Here is a 20,172-nt window from a genome sequence, read left to right as displayed (position 1 = left end):
CCCTTGTTACACTACATAAATGCTACAGAAATATTTATAAGTTAATTTAATGCTTTACAACATGTAAACATAGTAGAGTTGCATTAGAAGATAACCCAAAAACGGGTTGCTGAAATAGAAAAACATTTTATTTGTCTTTCTCGTTCGGTGGAGGTTTTGTTTAAACTTTTTTTTTTAATTGCTTTAATATAGTTTTTTTTACATTAAAGGGAAGATCTACGTCAAATCTTTAAAAAAAACAAATCCCATAGTATTTGGTACAGTTCAAAAATCAAGTTTATTAGGCAAACATGAGTACCATATTCAACGTGTATCCAGGCAGTATTGGATACATTTCCAAATTGGACTCAAGGATACGCACACCCAAGGAGGAACAGAGGAGTTTTCGGCAACTATGGATGAATTAGATGAGTAGTGGAGCTGAGCTGCAGTCCCCCACAAGGAGCTAGTGGAGTAAAGCAGGAGAGAAGTAGTTACTGATGGAAGAGTTGGAGAGTAGTAGTCTTACCGGACAAGCTAATGGAGAAAAGGAGAGTGGTATTCTTACAGAAGAAGCTAGTAGTCAATCAAGATGGACTAAAAGGATGTAGCTAAATCGAGATCGAACACTTGCTCATGTTATCATGAAAGCAAAGTAACGAGAATTAGAATCGGATTGGAATGCAAAGCCAAATTGAATCGCGAATCGGCCATGAATCAGAATCACATCGGCCACGAATCCTCAAATTTAAAAAACCCTTGAAATTTAGTGAGTAACTTATTTCATAAACCCTTTATCGCTGATTCAATTCACCAATTCACAAAAAATCGTTTGGCTTGAATCGAATCGCCAAATCGTGTGAATTGTCATGATTCTCGTTACTATGCATGAAAGTGCAACTACAACAATCTTTTCCTTGCCTCTCTTGTGTACTATTTGAAATCATACCTTGCGTTTTTTCAGTCCATTTTCTCGTTCTTTAAAAGAAACATGCTACTTCAAGAAATGATTTAAAATGGTATGGTCTACTTTGACCTTTAAATGATGTCTAACCAAGTTCTACCTCCACTTCTTAGTTGCATGAAGGATGTCCCACATTTCTTTTTCATAAGCTGATTTGGCTAAATCTTGACTAGAAAACATCTTCCTTGCAAAACCAAAAGGGTGGTTCGTTGGAAATTTGTTCAGCGCTCCCCTCAGGATTCGTGACAAGGACTTAACCACCTCTTGTGTACTATAAGTTGAGTGGTTGTATCAGGCATTGACAGATCAGTCTTTTGTTGCAATGGCAACTAACAAGTGGTATCCGAGCTTGGTCACAAGTTCAAATCCTCAAACCCTCGAGTAATGCTGAGGGGGAGATTGTTGGAAATTTGTTTATCGCTCCCCTCGAGATTCATGGCAAGGGCTTAACCGCCTCCTGTGTACTATAAGTTGAGTGGTTGTATTGGGCATTGACAAATCGGTCTTTTGGTGCAATGGCAACCCCACTCTAACATGGTCATCTTGCAATTGAACAGATCCAAGGCCCTAAACAAAAGCATTACATTCAAGAACAAAATACTTTGTGAATCAGGTTTGGCCAACTCTAGAGCATTAAGTCATAGCTTTCTTTCTAAGTTGCTGAATTTTGCTTTGTGGCCGGCACTATTCGACAAAAAACTGCCAAAAAAGACTACAGAAGATTTTTTTTAATTAAGTTTTTAAAAGTTTTTTTTTTAAATCTCTCCTACATTAAACAAACTGTTTCAATTTACTTCTCTTTCATTTTTCTAAGAATGTATCACTATGCCTCAAAGATTAAAGAGCTAGGTTTTATATGTCAATTTTTTTGTTTTCATTTGTTTTGAATGGGTTGTTTATAAAATTTGTTACAATAGGAATTACAATGGAGCTAATTCAAGTTCCACAAGCCAACCTAAATGCACAACAGATCCATGTTCTTTATTTTGGATGTCAATATGATACAATTGGCTCTAGGAGTTGGGAATTATATTTAGATTTTCCAAGGGTGTCGTCACTATTCAAGTTCTTAAAGTCAAGTGAAAACCTATTTTTGTCAAATTTCTAGTCTAGGCATCAAAGCTTTACTAGAGGAGAATAGTGTACCTATGCCATGGGAGAAAGCGATAGCATATATTGATGAGCAAGAGCGAGCAGATGAAATAGCAAGCCATTGAGAAAATCATCATTTAGAAAAGAGAATATCAAAAGCAATGGCATATTCTATGCCCCCCACTGAATCCTAATGTTGAGGTAGACAGCCGCCCCCTTTTTTCACTCTTGAAGAACAACCCACTACAAATAAGATACCAAAAGGACGTGTGGAAATGATATTCAAAATGAGGCTCAAGACATTTGCTAATCACAACATTAGCACATGGGAGATGGCATAGGGTAACACTTAGGCGTTATGATTCATGGAAAACCAACTTAGATTATCTTGAATTGTTATAAAATAGATCCAAAAGGATTAAGAGACAAAGAAAGGATGGGATTCAAGAAAAAAATTGCATTGAGCAAGCTGGCCAGCCAGTTAAATATCTCAGATAGTGGCTTAGGATATCCCACTTGTACATATTTAGAGAACTGGGTGTCAACGCATAAAAATTGAAATTCCAAACACTTTTAAATTGAATTTATTAATCTCACCTCACAGATTTAGCATAGGAATATAGCATTCAGAACTTAAGTTCATAAAAAATTAAACGCTTCAGTTTCTATTTTTAGTGTTTCAGCCAAAAACAGACCCTAAAATTCAAAACTTCACACCTGTAGTTTTATCAGGTCCACCTAGAAAGACTCTCCAAAATCCAGTGCTCATCTTCCCAGTCATGGACCTTCATTAGATAAACTCTATAGAACTGACAGTGCTAGTTTGCTGAAGTTCAATCTAAACATGTATCCTCTTTAGCTATTTAATGATCCAATAGAGTATGGTGTTCAAACAATTCCAAAAAAGTCTATTTCTTTTTTGTAATGACTGATTATTATGAAACTTCAACTACAAAAAAATTACAAATTGGGTTTTATAGTTCTTATTTGTGAAATGTACCCTGCCAACTGCCAAGGTCTAATCAAGTCCATATGCATCATGTGCCATTTAGAATGCACAAGAACAGGTATGAAAGAACACCATAATATGATATCTATATATAGAAGTCAAGCCTAGATTTGTTGAAGGTCCTATGTCAATAAAACACTGTTCGTAAAGCATGGGCTTAACACCAAGAAGTATAAGTATTATAATGTCTGGCCATCTAAATCCATGGATATCAAAGACATTCCCTCATTAATTAGTTCCAACAAAGTTTCATCTTATTTTTTCCTTCTAATTGAACAGCTAGAATTAACTTCAATATAAGTCCAGGTTTAGATTGCTCAATTCTCTGCAATTCAAGAAAAGCTCAACTCCACACTCAACAATAAGAATATGAAAGAAGGCAATGAAATACATTCAACAAAGAAATATACAAGAAATTAACCACACTATCATATACAACAAATAAATATCAACAGATCACACAGATAGCAATGCAAAATTGGCCAGTGTAACACGATTATTCGAAATTGATTAAATGAAAGAGACAAGATCAGCAAATTCACCTTGAACATAGATAGGCTTTTGAGATAACCCAAGTGCAGACATATTTGCACCCAAAATTTGGATGTCTTCATTGTTGACATCTTGCTTTCCCAAATGTCCCCAGGCGGTGTGCTGCAAGGTCCGTAGAAATGACAGTGAAGCCTCAAAGACCCTTCCAACTTTTTCATCTGCTCCACTAACATAACGATGGTTTCCTTCTCCTTTTATAATAGCCATACAGTTTATATCATGACCATGGACTTGTGGACGGGCAATTTCATGCCATGATATTTCTAGTTTGTCATCCTTATGCCTTTCCCAAGGAGCAAAAATTCGAGTTGTCTGCAACAAATTCAAAAAAGATGTTTAAATTAATTGTAGTTGTTTAAGAAAGATTGTGCAAAATTTCAAAAACAAAACAAGGAGAATTTCCTTCTACAAATGACCATGGGTTCACTGTAAGAAGCCACCCCTCGTTATACCAAATTTTTTGCACTACTTCCACCGGTACAGTATGTGAGCATTTTGTCAAACAGTTTACTTAAAGAGCAGAGTTACTGATTTGCATAAAAAAATTTGATTAATATTTATTCATTGCAAATGGATATAAACTTGCTTTCAAATACAAGGAATGTATGCTTGCAGACTTTACAAGCACCTCTTCCCTAAAAGCTTTATGATGAACACCTGTAATTGGAGTACCAGCACTTGTAGATTCATCTTCACTAGTTATTCCATGTGTAAAGATTGCAGACTCATGAGAATGGGAAAGTAAACATTGCTGTCTTGAGTCAGAGTTCTGGCCAACTTCATGCTTCCTTGGGGCTCATCAAACATCACCAAAAGTTGACTTCTCACATGCCCTCCCCAACTGATTAAAGGTAGTAGTGTCTCTAATAAACTTCCCTCAAATGATCTCACAAGGCTTTGAGGTGTAACATCTCATTTTCCTGGGTCTAAATTAACAAATACCATACTCAAAGAATACAGATATTACTTCATTTCATAGAAAGACAGTTATATCATTTCATATTCATGTGAATAAGATTTACCATTAAAATCAGTTAAACAAAATTTCTTAACTTAAAAACTTGAAGTACCATCAAATGAAATTATTGCAAAAATTGAAACTACAAACCTCAGAAAATTGAGATCGAGATCAGGCTAGGGTTGCCTCTACAACCACCCGGGTTAGTCCACAAATACACTATAACAATTTCACATGACGATTATCATCTAAAAACCGCTATCTTAAAATCAAATGATAATTACAATTAAATACCACTATATTTTAAATTAGGGCATCACATACCACTGTATCAATTAGGGCATCATTTACCACTGATTCAATTAGGGCTTTCAATACCACGGATTCAATTAGGGCTTCCAATACCACAAATTCAATTAGGGCTTCCGATACCACTGATTCAAATAGGGCTTCCAATACCACGGATTCAATTAGAGCTTTTGATATCACTGTATCATGTAGGGTTCCAGCTGTCACTTAATCAATTAGGGCTTCAGATTCCTTTCCCTTCTGATTACATAACTATAATAGTACTCAAGATTAGAAAATATACTTGTATTCGTTATTCATATAAATGAAAGTAAAATGATGGTAACAATGAAATAACTCAATTTAATCTTACCCCCTTCTATATAAGAGTGATAATACCTGTTTTCCGATAAACAAATGAATGTATGACTCATCTTTGTCTGATGCACATCAGGCACATAAGGAGAGGTGAAACATTGTCAAGGGCTTAACCACCCAACCTCGGACCACAACTTATCCCCACATGATCTCTAACGAGAAAGACCCTCCCTACCCGGAATAGGCAAGGGTCATCTTGCCATTCACTAGGCTTCCTGGTAATTAACTCACCATACGACTTGGCAGCAGGAGAATCACAATAATAGGAATATGCATGAGCTATTAATTAATTCACATTAAAAATGATAAACGTTGTTCTATCACATTTGATACTGATTCATATTATTGATGATTCCTTTCTCTCACCTCATCACCCATCTTCTTGGCCACACAGTCGGGTGAGTTCCAAGCAATCAGAATTCTCAAAGCAGACGACTCTGTCAATTATTCAAGTTGATTACTTACATCCATCATTTCACATTCTATGATTACATGATTATGTTCTTTAGAGATTCTAGAATTTTGAATGTTTTATTCTAATATCCTTTGGCATAATCATTATGGATCTATATTAAATTTTCCTTGGTTTCAACAAAAGATTCATAATACTTGTCTTTCATAAGAGTACAGAAAGATATATATATATATATATATATATATATTCACAGCCATTGTAGTGTATCTGACCTGGGTCTATGGCTTAGCAAAGATTTTTTAAAAATGCTTTGTAACCTATTTACTAGTGTTTTCTTGAGAGTACTATCCATTATCTCAGAGGTAGATGGGAAATACTTTTGTATAAGCTTGTATTGATATGATTTCCTTATTAAACTAAGTTTTGATACAAATTCTATATTCTAATACAGAATCTAGATTTTGTTTTATAACTTGCTATTCAATACTTAAGCTTTTGTACAGCCATCAAGAGAAACAAAGAAACTTCTACAGAATGCATGAAGCGAAACAAGTACTGTATTTAATGGTAATAACACTGGCATGATTGTTGATCCATGGATTTCATTTTATTTCCATCTTACATATCCATTACTGAGACAATCTTATAGTTATTTATTCTTTCAAAAACATAATGAATAAGGCAGGACGCCCTCTGGTAAAGTGTTAGGAAAATAATCGGATTCAAAACACAGAAAGCCTTACGTGATTTTATCTAACTCATCTCCTTGCTCCCGCGGCTAGAGGATATAGTCTCTTGTTCGATAAAGATAATGCACAGAATAGAAACAAAAATCTAATAATTTACATAGAGCATTATCACAACGCTTTGTTACACGTATCATTGGTACCTTTTTGTTAGTGCACAGAAAAAACCAAGGTGCTTCTTGTCCAAAAGATACTACTCTCCAGTCGCATGAATAAAGACCATGGAATGCCATCCAACAAGCGTTACACAATGACTACTAAGCATAACATAAAACAGCATCTTCATTAAGAGGATTGTCACTAACTTAGTAACTGCCGACTTCAATAAAACATTACTTAACAACACATAGAGATGAACAGATACCATAAGGGAAGCACACAGCACCCAGGATGATGTGTTCACTGCCAGCAATAAAATAATGCCATCCAACACCATGTCAGCACCCACATGGCTGTAGGTAAAACAAACAAGCACTCAGCTCCATACACGGACATCATAAAATGATAGAGGAGTCACAAAGCGACAACACACAAAGTCATAAGTGATAAACTTAAACAGGAAGAAAGAGAATATGAGACAGAGAAACCCTTAGCAGAAGAGAAGGATAGAATAGAGCACACAGATGCAGCTGAACATGAAAAACAAACAGCAGCAGAGAGGAGGACTTGACAGGGAAAAGCGAACTCCAAATGATGCATCAACACTCTTAATTAATGGCCGGCTTGGCTATACAGCTCCCTACAGTTACAAGAAGACTGGAATCAATTTAAATCCCCAAGAAATAAATTGATTAAAAAAAACAAAGAAAAGAGGAGAGGAAACGATTAAAAGTGGGGAAAGATTATAAAACAGTTCCAAATGCCAAATATTAAATTGATTCCAAACCAAGTGCTAATTGGCTAAAAACGAGGAATAATAAAATGGAAAGAATAGAGTTATAATTATAATTCAAACGTTATTAAATTATGAACATTATTATAATCTTACAGGTACATATAAACATCATTTTATTAAATTATTAAATTATAATGATGCCAAATCATTTTTATATTATATGCACATATTTAAATATGAAAGATAAATTAAAACCTTTTGATATACATTTATATTTTAACCCAATTATTTTAATTAAATTATTTATTTAAATAACTCATGCGAGTCCCGCAGATGTATCATGTTTCAAATCGCTAAATCCTCTACCCATCTGCCCAATGATAGTTATGCCTTGCCTAATTTTTTTCTAACAATGCTTCCACCCCTTCAACATGCTTCATGCGAGGAATTTTCCGTTATTAAATTTAATAATCATAACAGTTAACCTTCGTCATTAATGATCAACTAACATGTCATCTTCACTTGAAATCATAACAACTAACCATCTTACCATTTCATCAGATTATAACAAATTAAACTGCCAATTGATTTCATGCGAACCTCAACGGCTATATTTCAAGTTCGGTAAAAAATTGGGATGTAACATGAGGTGTTCTCTTGTAAAGCTTTTGAATCCTTCTATCAATTGTTCAATTCCAATTCCTCTTGCATTGTCATTCTGCACCATTGAGGTGGCTTCTATAGTGGATTGACTTCCCAATTTGTATAATTAATTATGAGGCATACTCAACAAACAAGGGAAAGGATCCACAATCTCCCTTTCTCTATTTTTCACCAACTTGGATAATGTATTCAGTGCTTCATCTATTAGCCAACTCAAAAACTTAAGACCAAACTTTCCAAACCATATGATGATGTCTCCTAATGTCATTTCACTCCAATCACAGACTCCACTTATCATTCATTTGGAATTCTCTTATCTGGTGGTCTCCAAGGACGGTATCCAACTGCTCCATAATGTGGTCTAAGATTTATACCAAGCTGAAAATAAGATTCCAACTCAATGCCAAGATCCCATACCTTATTATTTTCCACCTAGTCTCTAAGCTAGGATGAGTTTGTAAAATTTTGGGGGCAACTTGGTGTAGTTGATAGATTGACCATTAAGGGATGGTAATAGAATATTATTTATATCTTTTTCATTAATGGTCAATAGTGTATTTTTAGTTATATTAGATTCTTTCTAATTTAATCTTCAATTATCAATTGTTTCTTAAGGAAATGTTGACATTGTAATTGCTATAAATTGTACATACTCTTTCACTGTTAATACAAGAAGTTGCCATTAAATTAACAATTACAAGCTTGCTGCATTAAGATTGATTGCTTATCTTTCAGATTTTGGATTAAATGAATGAATGAAAGATTTTAATAATGTCCATGAGGCCAAAGCAGCCTATGGGACCACCTAGAAAAGTACACCCCCCTAAAAGGGTGAGAGAACATTAAGCCTTTTGAAATTGCTTCTTTAGGTCCGCTCTTTGATTAACCCATCCTAATCCTAATCTTTGTGTCAAACACAATGGTGGCAATGTTGATGATCTCCCATCACAAGTATATAGGCCACCATATAACAACCAAAATCTAGTTTATAATTCACTTTTGAAATGACTACTATAAGCCTACTACAACATTTTTCTTAGGTGTGGAGTTCTAGCGACATTTTTTATCTCATTGCCATAACACAATTCCAGTATGATGGTTGAGCTAAAGTTGTCAACCAATGATGATTCATCTCTAGCAAATCAGTCTCTATAGACACTTGGTGAACCATTTTCTATATTTTACATCTATGAGACCTAAGCTTTGGTTTATTGTTAATTATCTCTCTCAATGTTGGCACTATTGAAACTCGTTCATTTGTAGGTTGAAGGTAAACTTGTGGAATTCCCTATCATAGTAATAAGATTTCTCTTTGACATGACTTTAATTGGACTGGTTCAATTGATACTCCGAGATCAACTACTAGCCATGTTTCCTCCATCAGTGAAAAATTGTTACATGCTTAAGTAAGCTTCATCACATTGTGTCGTTATCTTCCACTAAAGTTGGGGACAAGTAGTTTGAAATGTAGAGCTTCTAGTGTCAATTTATGGGCAGGATCATATACTATGATTCATCATTAAGATGAGAAAAATGATATAAGGATTGTAGAAATTGCTCACTATAAGGTGCATAAGAGATATGCAGAGGAACAAATACCAAAGAGGGGAGTAGACAATTTGTGAAAAAATTGATTGTCAAACATTAGACGCTGCTTACTATAAATAAAAATAATAATAATAAAAACGTATAAGAATTATAAGTGTGAATATAACTCATGATAATATATTAAAGGAAATACTTATATTTCAAAATCAATTACTTGCAACAAAATTTGATATTCCAAGAATAATAAGAAAATCAAGTTTTAGTACTGATTTGGCAATAATAGAGGAAGTGTAAAGAAATATAAAGTATTAAACTGACGAGGAGAAGAGAGTAGTTAATGAAAGGAAAGGAGTAATTAATGTTCAAGGGCATTTATGATAGGTTGCCATGAGTTGCTCACCCCTAGCATTCATCTCTATCTAGGTTGAGAGAGTTTTTTGATTTCAATCACTTAACTTTCTCTTCCAATAATTATCCTTCTAGCTTTCACAATGACCAAATCTAAACAAATATAGCATCTAGCCTTACAAGAATACAAAGGCAAATTTGTTGGCTCACTTATGTCTAATGTTAGCAATGTGTTCTTTGATCCCAGTATAAATGGATCGATCAGTTTAACCCATAGTAATGAGAATCGCAACGATTCACGCAATTCGATTCAAGCCAAACGATTTTTTGTGAATCGGTGAATCGAATCAGCGATAAAGGGTTTATGAAATAACTCACTAAATTTCAAGGGTTTTTTCAATTTGCTGATTTGATTCCAATTCATGCCCGATTCACAATTCAATTTTCCGATCCGATTCCAATTCTCGTTACTTTGGTTTAACCAAAGCAAGAAGTGCTACACAAGTAATCAATTTATTGACTTTAGAACCTAAGAGTGTTTTTCTATGATATTTCATGCGTTCTTTGCTTTCTTCTGAGGTCTAAAGGAAGTCCTAAAGCCTTCTTTAAAGAATTTGACATCTCATTGGAAATACATTCCACATAAGGAAGAAACCCATAAGCATATCAATAGAGTCGTTGCTCTTAGCATGCATTTCACAACGATTCTTAGCTTGGCTGATGCTCTAAGACAAATGTTTGTTTCTAAACAATTTAATTTGGACCTTTTAATGGGAGATTTCTTAGCCAATATGATGATCACACACCGAGAAGGCTCTTGTGGCAAGTGTTTTTATGATACATGCTTGTTGGGAAGGATAGTGCTAAGACCATGCATGAAAGAAGAGATTTGTGTGAATGGTTTTTCTATACACTTTTTGTGCACTAGATCCATCAAGTTCCCTAACAAGAAGAATGTGAAGTGAATTGATTTTCATGCCCTAGCTCCTTGTTGAACTTAATAATATCCATAACCTTGTTTAAATGTGTAAAACTCCTTGAGCTTTTCAAGACAATGCTGCCAATTGATGTTTCCATTCTATGCATTGTTTCCACCATCTTGATTTTATAGGGAAGGAGTTGAGCACTTTTGCTTCAAAGTGCTTCATGAAGATATTAACAATTATTGGAGATAATAGGGAAAAACCATCAGCATTCCATTTGACTTCTCGTAGCAACAAACCTGAAAATGAAGAAGGTTAATTAAAGACAAAGCTCAAATAGAGAGGCAATCTCATTGTCTACCAGATTATTAATGATCTGAATCACACCATGGTTTGAAACCATAATAATCATATATAGTTACTACACTGAATTTTGACAAGGATTTCATCCTCAAAAACTTTCTTATCCCTGATAAAGTCTAGAGAACAGGTCAAATATTTGATAATGGAATTAGCTTCTGCCATGAGAGATTTAATTTTCCTAGTCAACAAAGAAGCCAATTTTTATGTGGGAGTGTTGGTGGTGTCAACAATTAATCCTAAAGAATACCTCATTTATTAATTATCAGAACTCCAAAAGTCCTTGGAGTGATACCTTATTTATTAATTATGTTAGGGATGAGATGTTTTTTAGTAATATTATCGAAGAAAAGGGTGATTGCATGATTGAAAATAGGATTGGAATCAAGAACCCAATCACTTCCATTTTTAGTAAGATGATCAATCATCTTCATCTCATAAAAAATTGTCTTCATAAATACAACGTCATTCACTTTTTCTACCTTTATGATGACAATCTCTTTGCTTTAATTTAACCTATTCAAAGTAGTCCACTCATCTTTGGCAATAATACATTTTGGTGGCATGGAATGCCCTAGGGCTATGGTGCAATCTTGTTTGATACAATGAAGAAACTTTGAAGTAGCAAACATATAAAGAGAAGGTGTATTAAAGAGTAAACTCCCCATATATTTTGGAGGTTACTCTCTTTAGACAAATCCCCGTGCGTGTTATGACCAGGAATTGTTTATGTTAAAAGAGGTGCTAGAGAGATCCATTGCCCCATCCCTATATTCTCCAACCTAATAAACAAAGCCATTAATGCTGGCGGGGTGATGAACGACGATGACCATATTAGTTCTTCTATAGCAAACTTTGATGCAGGCATGAACTCCGAGTTTAGAATCTGGTTATTGTCACTACGAGCTCTTTGTTTCCTAGAGAGATCATTCCTTATACTTGAATTTATAGTTGGTTCATATGTCTAGGGATTTAATCCTACTTTTTGTTTATATTAATTTAACGTTAGGTTATCATTTTTAACTTTAGAGATCTTTTATACTGTATTACATTATCATTTTAACTTTGAATTTCAATCTCTACTCTAATGTAAACACGATGGTATTGATCTCCGGATTTGGAATCTAGTTTTGGTCTTCATCGGCTCTTTGTTTCTTGAGAGATCCTTCTCTTGCATAATTATTTGTATTCCTAATTGGTTCATATGTATAGAAGTAAGGATTCACCCAGCTTTTAATTTATATGATTTTAATGTTGGGCTACATTTTTCAACTCCAAAGGTATCTTTTTACCATATCACTTTATAATTATTTTATAGGAACTAAATGTGCGCCTTCAAGCTAAATCCAACTGAATAAACTTGAATTTGGCAGCAGCCCCATCAAACCACACAAGCCAACACTCCCATGTTCGAGCATGTTATGCTCTATCTAAAACCAACAAAATTTAGGACACAATCTTGCAGTCATTAATGTCACCAGACATACAGATACAATTAACCATACGAAAAAAATCATTCTTTAAAAACTATGTTACCAAGTTTGGGGTGTTGCCAAGTTTGGGAGCAGGGTCTGGTTCACAACATAAAATGTCCAAAACATTTGATAACTAGGGCAAATATTAACACTTTGGAGAATAAAATAAGTTGAATTCAACAATAATATTCTGGTTTTTTTTCCCTGAATTTATCACACATTCAGTCAATATGCTTGGAAGCTACACAATCAGCACTAAATCCATGTTATCTATTTTGGAATTTTTACTTAAAGAGAAATAAAGGTTAGTTTTGCATATTTGAGTAGCTATCATATATATCCTATTTCATTATTTGCACTAGGAATTGACAGCCATAGAAAAACTCTAAAACAGTGAATATCCATGCAGATTTGTATTTCACAATCCATCAAAATTCCTGCACTGATACCCCAGATTTCACATTTACCTTACCATTTAAATGTATGGCCCCCAATGCACCACACTCATTATTGAGGTAAATGAAATATATTTGTGCCTTCAAGCACTTTGTTTGCCTTTTCTTTTTGGGTTATTTCCAGTTCGGTTTAGTCTAGCTAATTATCTAATCGACATTTTTACACTAGGAATCTGAACAGAAATACATAAAAATTATAAAATATTAAACAAAACATTAACTATGCGTATAACATTTGCTATGTCAATCAATGTTTTTGATCAATTTTATATTTCATGCTATATAATTTAATAAATTAAAATATATTTTAATAAATATTATTAATTAGTTTATTAAATTATTATGTATTGATATATAGTATAAATTACTTATTTATTTAAAAATACAGTTTTAGATATATATTTGCAAATTATTATATTTACCACACCACTATACTCAAAACCTGAACTGATACTGAATTTAAAAATAGCTTAATTAATTCAAAAATACATATTTACATATATATTTGCAAATAGTAAGTATTATAATTGCACACCAGTTTACTTCACACTTGAACTGAAACTGAATTTACCAACAAGATTTGAGGATTATAATATGTAAAATAAGTGAGCTCCCAAAAAAATAGCAGAATTTAAGCATTAAAACATGAAATCGCCATCCAAACTAAGTAAAAGAATAGGAATTGAAGTGTACCTGATCATGACTGGCTGACAATATAAATTGCCTAGATTTAGCCCATCCTAGATCTAATACTGCTGCAGAATGCCCTGATGGAACTAGCTGAGGCTGCCAATCTTCAACTGAAAGACCAACATTTTTCCAAAGATGAAAAGATCCACCATATCCATGAGCCAAAATGGCATCTCCTTTTGGACTCCATAGACCCCCATAAAACCCTAAAGCAGAGTGACTTAATTCTCCAACTGTAACATCATTGATCCAGATTCCTGTCTTCCTCTCAGGTCGCCATATCATCATTGTCCTGTCCATTGATGCTGATAAAATACTCTGAGGTTGTATCCAGCAAGCATTATTGTTATCAATACAACTCTTCAAAGGAGGTTGCCAACTTACAGAATATACCCAATCTTCATGTCCAACAAGAAGAGATTCTAAAGAAACTTGCCATACAGATGTGCCCAATTTAAATATGGGTCCTTCAATATATGTTTTCAAACTAATGTTATGGACGCTTTGTGCCTCCTCTGTAAAATCACTCAAAGAACTATGGAAGGATATTTTCCATATCCTAATAGTTTTATCTTGGGATGAACTTGTAACAAAAATCTCCATCCTCCCCTCAGCTATTGCAGGAATTGAAAAATCCAAACTGCGTATCCAATCTTGATGACCTTTCAGTTCACACGCAGGTACAAACTGGATTGAACAAATAAAGTTAATTCTAGAAACCAGCAAAATAAGTTACAAAGACACAACTGTGAATTTCAAAGCACCTGAATCAAATCTAAAATTGTAGCCTGACCTTCCCCTTCCTTTCACTAACATATAGATGAACTTTATTGTCAAGTCCTCCCATAGCTAAAATCCAATCTGCAGCATTTCCTGGTAATTCAGCAAGGGCAAGAGAAACCATTGTTCTTGTACCCACATGTATAGTTTGCAGCATGGACAAATTACAGTCACCTGAAAGAAACAAATATAAAGAACATCTTTAATTAGCATTGACAACCTGAACCATCAAATGATCCAAGCAAAAGAATTATGTCAAAACAAAGATTCTCTGGTAGTCTGCTACTTGAATGCTATCTACATTGTCCAGGTGTGAATTGGTGCATATTTCTAATAAATTAACATACACCTCTGAAATGTTATCTACACACAAAAATATCAATGCAGACAACAAATTGAATCAGGATTTGGTTTGATTTTTTCCAGATTTCAATGACTTTTACTCCCAAGGCAAGCCCAATAACTGGGCATCGTATAAATGCAGTTTTCTTAATAAACTTTATATTATAAACAAGTACGGTTACTCTCATGACAAGGATTTCTCTCATTCACTCTTTTGGGACCTACTGCCTCATCTTTGGGACTACGCTGCTGACAAAAGGATGTTTCTCTTATCCACTAGAGCTTTTGTAACCAACCATAGCTTATGGTAAACATCAAAAATATTCTGAGAAATTCCTTACCATATTTCCCTCTTACTTTTATGTGAGACACTCCAAAACTACGAATTTAAACCTTCTCTAACAACCTCACTCTGCTACAATGAGAATTGTATATATCAATTGAATTGAAATTTGTGAAGCATTCAGTAACTACATTTCACAAGATGATCTGTATACTTGTAATGTGTCCTCTTCATAATTTTTCACAACTAAGTGGACAATTACAAAATACAATCGTAACCAAGTGACAAGGATATTTTGTTCAGAATTGTGTAGGAAAAGCACATTTCAACTCTGCAGTGCTGAACAAACTAAAGAATTTCAACAGCCTTAAGACATCATTGTTTCGAGTGTAGTAAGCCCCATTATTATGCATCCTTGTCCATCTTTCCCATGTTTCAAATATGTTAGCATGTAGTAGCATGGGCTAGCACCTTTTTTCCAGTGCAAGAAAAAAGTGCTCTTTGTTAAGAATATAGCTTCATCGGATTGAAGCATTCGTATCATGGACTTGAAATTAATAATGATGGATGAACCCATATATAAATATGATTTTGTCACACACACACACACACATATGACAAATATTCTTAACTAATCTGAATCGGCTGAATTAATGCATAATATAAATCGGCATTCTTATTGTTTGTGTTTGAGAGGGGTCACGATCATGAATGGTTGAGACTCCCCCGTGGCAACTCCCCGTGGCAAGTGCCACGGGGGAGTCACAACCATTCATGATCGTGACCCTCAGCAGTAATACTAATACTCTCCGATGGCTGTGGGAGAACAAAATCAATCATATAGGCACTGTATCTCTTCCAGCAGTCATTGATTCCACAAAGACATTCAGTCAGTCCTACATCAGTCTCCGATAATAGCAAAGAGGTCAGACAACATCTGATCTACATTATCAGCAAAGGAAAAGGGTATCAAGAGCAATCATAAAATAAGACATTACTAACTGCTCTTCAGGTGTTCAGATTTATTCTCTAGAAAAGATCTAAAACTAACATGATATCAGAGCTTAACTAGAGAAAAAAAATCAGTATTCAGGATTGTTCTTTGCCTCATAGAAATCAAACTCTATCTAAATCAAAATGGTGAACAGAATCAGAGTAGAAGACAAATTGAAGGGGCTGCAAACTTCTCTTCATGGAAAATTCAAATTATAGCCTCACTTGAAGAACTCAAATTAGAGTCTTTTATAGAAAAAGACATTAAAATGCCTGTAGAAGAATCCGAAAAAATAACTTGGAAAAAACGTAACAATAAAGCTAAAAAGATTATAATTGATGCTTTATGGGATCACATACTTCCTTCCATAGCAAGATTGAAAACAGCAAATTAAGTGTTTAAAACTATAAAAGATACATTTGAGATAAACAATGCAAGCAGAATACTGACATTAAAACATCAACTCCTGAATATAAAAATAAACAAAGGAGAGTCAATGTCAAATTACTTCTTAAGAATCTCTGAGATAAGAGATCAACATGCCACTATTGGAAACAATGTAGATGACAAAGAACTTGCACTAATTGCTCTAAGAGGCCTACCTATATTATGGGAACCTTTCATTCAGTGTGTAAGTCGTCCCTCACTTCCAAATTTTGATCAACTCAAGAATGGTTGTATTCAAGAGGAATCCCAATTAATTTCCAAAGGAATTTGCACAAATCAAGAAGGGGAGATTCAAGCTTTGCACATCAACAACAAAGGGAAGAAGAGGAAGTTCAAATCAAAGAGAGGAAATAATTCTCAATACCACAAAGAAAAGGATCTATCCAAAGTTCAATGCTACCAATGTGATAAATTTGGTCATATCCAAAAGTATTGTCCCGAAAGAAATAAAATTCAAGGTACCATATCGGAATCTCATGAAGTAGAAAATATTCTATTCTATGTAGCCTTGTCAAGTGAATTAAATACAAGTAATGATATTTGGATAATAGATAGTGGAGCTTCAAGACATATAACTGGATTCAAAAATCAGTTTGAAACATTTAAAGAGTATTACATAGAAGAAGTCACAATTGGAGATAATTCTACTCATCCAGTAATAGAAATTAGGACCTGCTCTTTACAAATAAAAACTGGAGAGACCCTTCTACTAAAAGATGTGTTATTTGTACTAGGGATAAAAAGAAACCTAATTTCCATTTCTAGCCTAGCCATTCAAGGATACCGCATCACCTTAAATGAGGATAAAGTGTTACTCTGGACTAAAAACTCCAACATTAAGAGCACCATTAATATAGGATCAAGAGATGGAAGCTTGTACAAATTAAATATTAAAGCAAAACCACAAACTCTAAATCATGAAGTCCATAATTCAAATGAACTTTGGCATAGAAGATTAGGACAGCTTGGCTTTAGTGCTCTTCCGACCATAGGGAAAATCACCACTGGCATACCTAATCTCAAATTTGAACACATTAGCATTTGTAAAGGGTGTGCCCAGGGAAGAAAATAAGAAAGGATACTTTCCTTTAAGTAAACACAAGTCAAAAATTGTACTAGAACTTGTCCACACTAATTTGTGTGGACCCATGTCAACACCTTCACTTAGGGGATTATTGTATTATGTAACCTTCATTGATGATTACTCCAAGAACACTTGGATATATCTTCTAAAATTTAAAGAATCTAATGAAGTTGTAACAAAATTCAAAGAATTTAAAGCCCCTAGTGGAAAACCACACTGGAAAGAAAATAAAAACATTAAGATCAGATAACAAAGGTGAATACACATCTGACATCTTCAAAGAATTATGTATTTCTGTTAGGATTAAGAGGGAGACTACAGTGCCTTATAATCCACAACAAAATGGGGTTGCAGAAAGAAAAGATAGAACTATTATAGAAGCAACAAAAGCAATGATTCATGATCAAAATCCCCCTATATCAATTTGGGCCGAAGAAGCAAGTACAACAATTTACATTCAAAACAGAAGCCCTCATATAACATTAGAAAATATAACTCCTGAAGAAGCATTTACAGGGATCAAACCAGATCTAGGACATATAAGAATTTTCGGTTATTCAATCTACATTCACATTCCCAAAGAGAAAAGGTCTAAATTAGAACAACCTGGAAAGAAAGGCATATTCATTGGCTACAGTGAAACAACTAAGGGATACAAAGTATATATTCTAGGACATATCTGTTGAAATAAGTAGGGATGTGAAGTTTGACGAAGATATCGCCTTCAAAACATCTTTAAACAAAGAAAATGAGGAAATTAAAAATCAGGAGTATATCACAGAAGAAAATTATAATCAGAGGGAGAACACCATAGAAGATAATTCAACTGAAATTATGAGGGAGAGTCTCTCTGAAGACAGAGACATGCCTGCATCTAATGCTGAGAATGGTGAAGTTTTAAGACACGACAAAAGGCCACAATGGGCAAGGAAAATGATTGAAGAGAATAATGTGGACCCAGATGAGGTCTCTAGAGAAAATAAGAAAACAAGAAAGCAAAAATGCTATGTTGCTTTATTGACAGAACTCACAAAAATAGAACCAACAAATGTAGAGAAGGCCTTAAAAATGTCAAGCATGGAAAGATGCAATGGTAGAGGAATATCAATCTGTTCTAAAAAATGATGTTTGGGATATTGTTCCATGACCTAAACACAAATCAGTTGTATCATCAAAATGGTTGTTTAAAATCAAGTATGTACCTGACGGAAGCATTGAAAAACACAAAGCAAGATTTGTTGCAAGGGGTTTTTTCTCAAAAGGCTGGAATTGATTATGAAGAAACTTTCGCCCCAGTTGCATGTTATACTTTAGTAAGAACGATAATAGCCATTGCTGCATCCAAAGGATGGAAAATACATCAATGGATGTAAAGACAACCTTCTTGAACAACGTCATTGAAGAGGAAGTATATATAGAACAACTAGAAGGATTCATTGCACATGATCAGAAGCTATATGAACGTAAACTAAAGAAAGCCCTCTTTGCAGCAAGCTCCCAGGGCTTGGTATGGGAGAATAGACAACTATCTTCTCAAATTAGGGTACTCCAAGAATGAAGCTAATCCGAATATATAGGTCAAAATATCTAATAATGATATGTTGATACTCATTCGTTATGTTGATGACTTATTGATAATAGGTGCAGATCATCTTATAGCCAAATGTAAACAAGATCTCATAGCTGAATTTGACATGAAGGATCTAGGTCTTCTACATTACTTTTTGGGTCTAAAAGTACAACAAAAAGGAAATCACATCTTCCTAAATCAAGAAAACTACGCTACAAATATATTGACCAGATTTGGGATGATGAATTGTAAGCCACTATTTACTCCAATGTAAACTAATCTTCATAAACTTAAGAGTGGTGCAGCAGACTCAAAATCAATAGATCCTACTCACTATCAACAAATTGTTGGCTCTCTTATGTACTTAGTAAACACTCGATCAGATATCTGCTATGCTACAAATGTGTTAAGTCACTTCATGTGCGAACCCAAGAAGATTCATCTAATGGCAGACAAGCATATTCTAAGGTATCTTCGAGGAACAATTGGACTAGGCCTAAAGTATGAGAATATTGAGCTACAACTTCAAGGGTATACTGATTCAGACTATGCAAGTGATTCTACTGATCACAAGAGTACAACTGGATGTTGTTTTAGTCTTGGTTCGGCTATGATATCTTGGTTCAGCAGAAAACAGTCAGCAGTTGCTTAGAACTCTACGAAAGTAGAGTATATCGCAGCCTCCACAGGAGCACGTGAAGTAATATGGCAAGGAAACTCTTATATGGACTATTTGGAAACCACTAGACTCCACTATAATTCATTGTGACCATCAAAGTTGCATTAACTATCAGTTAACCCAGTTTTTCATAACAGGTCCAAGCACATAGAGATTCCTTATCATTATCTAAGAAATATGGTGGACAGAGATGTTATTAAGCTGATATACATCAGCACTGAAGGACAAAAGGCTGACATCTTCACTAAACCTCTTGCTAGGTTGAAATTTGATTACTTCAGGGACAAACTTGGTATGATCAAAATGTAATTCAAT

General features: G+C 34.3%; 1 protein-coding gene across 2 annotated transcripts in view; it reads right to left on the bottom strand.

Moving 5' to 3' along the window:
* ELP2 (elongator protein 2) overlaps positions 1–20,172 on the bottom strand; it is a 66,632-nt gene that overhangs the window by 9,305 nt on the left and 37,155 nt on the right. For both annotated transcript variants that reach the window (XM_089786364.1, XM_089786365.1), the window contains exons 6-8: positions 14,472–14,632; positions 13,682–14,365; positions 3,587–3,908 (exon numbers count right to left, since the gene is read on the bottom strand). In XM_089786364.1, coding sequence (XP_089642490.1) covers positions 3,587–3,908; positions 13,682–14,365; positions 14,472–14,632 — 1,167 coding nt within the window. The remainder of the gene's footprint in view (positions 1–3,586; positions 3,909–13,681; positions 14,366–14,471; positions 14,633–20,172) is intronic.

The sequence above is a fragment of the Cupressus sempervirens genome, chromosome 6, assembly GCF_028749045.1.
Source record: "Cupressus sempervirens isolate cs-2001-9-10 chromosome 6, ASM2874904v1, whole genome shotgun sequence".
In the NCBI taxonomy this organism is placed as follows: Eukaryota; Viridiplantae; Streptophyta; class Pinopsida; order Cupressales; family Cupressaceae; genus Cupressus; species Cupressus sempervirens.
This window is presented reverse-complemented; position numbering and strand designations above follow the sequence as displayed.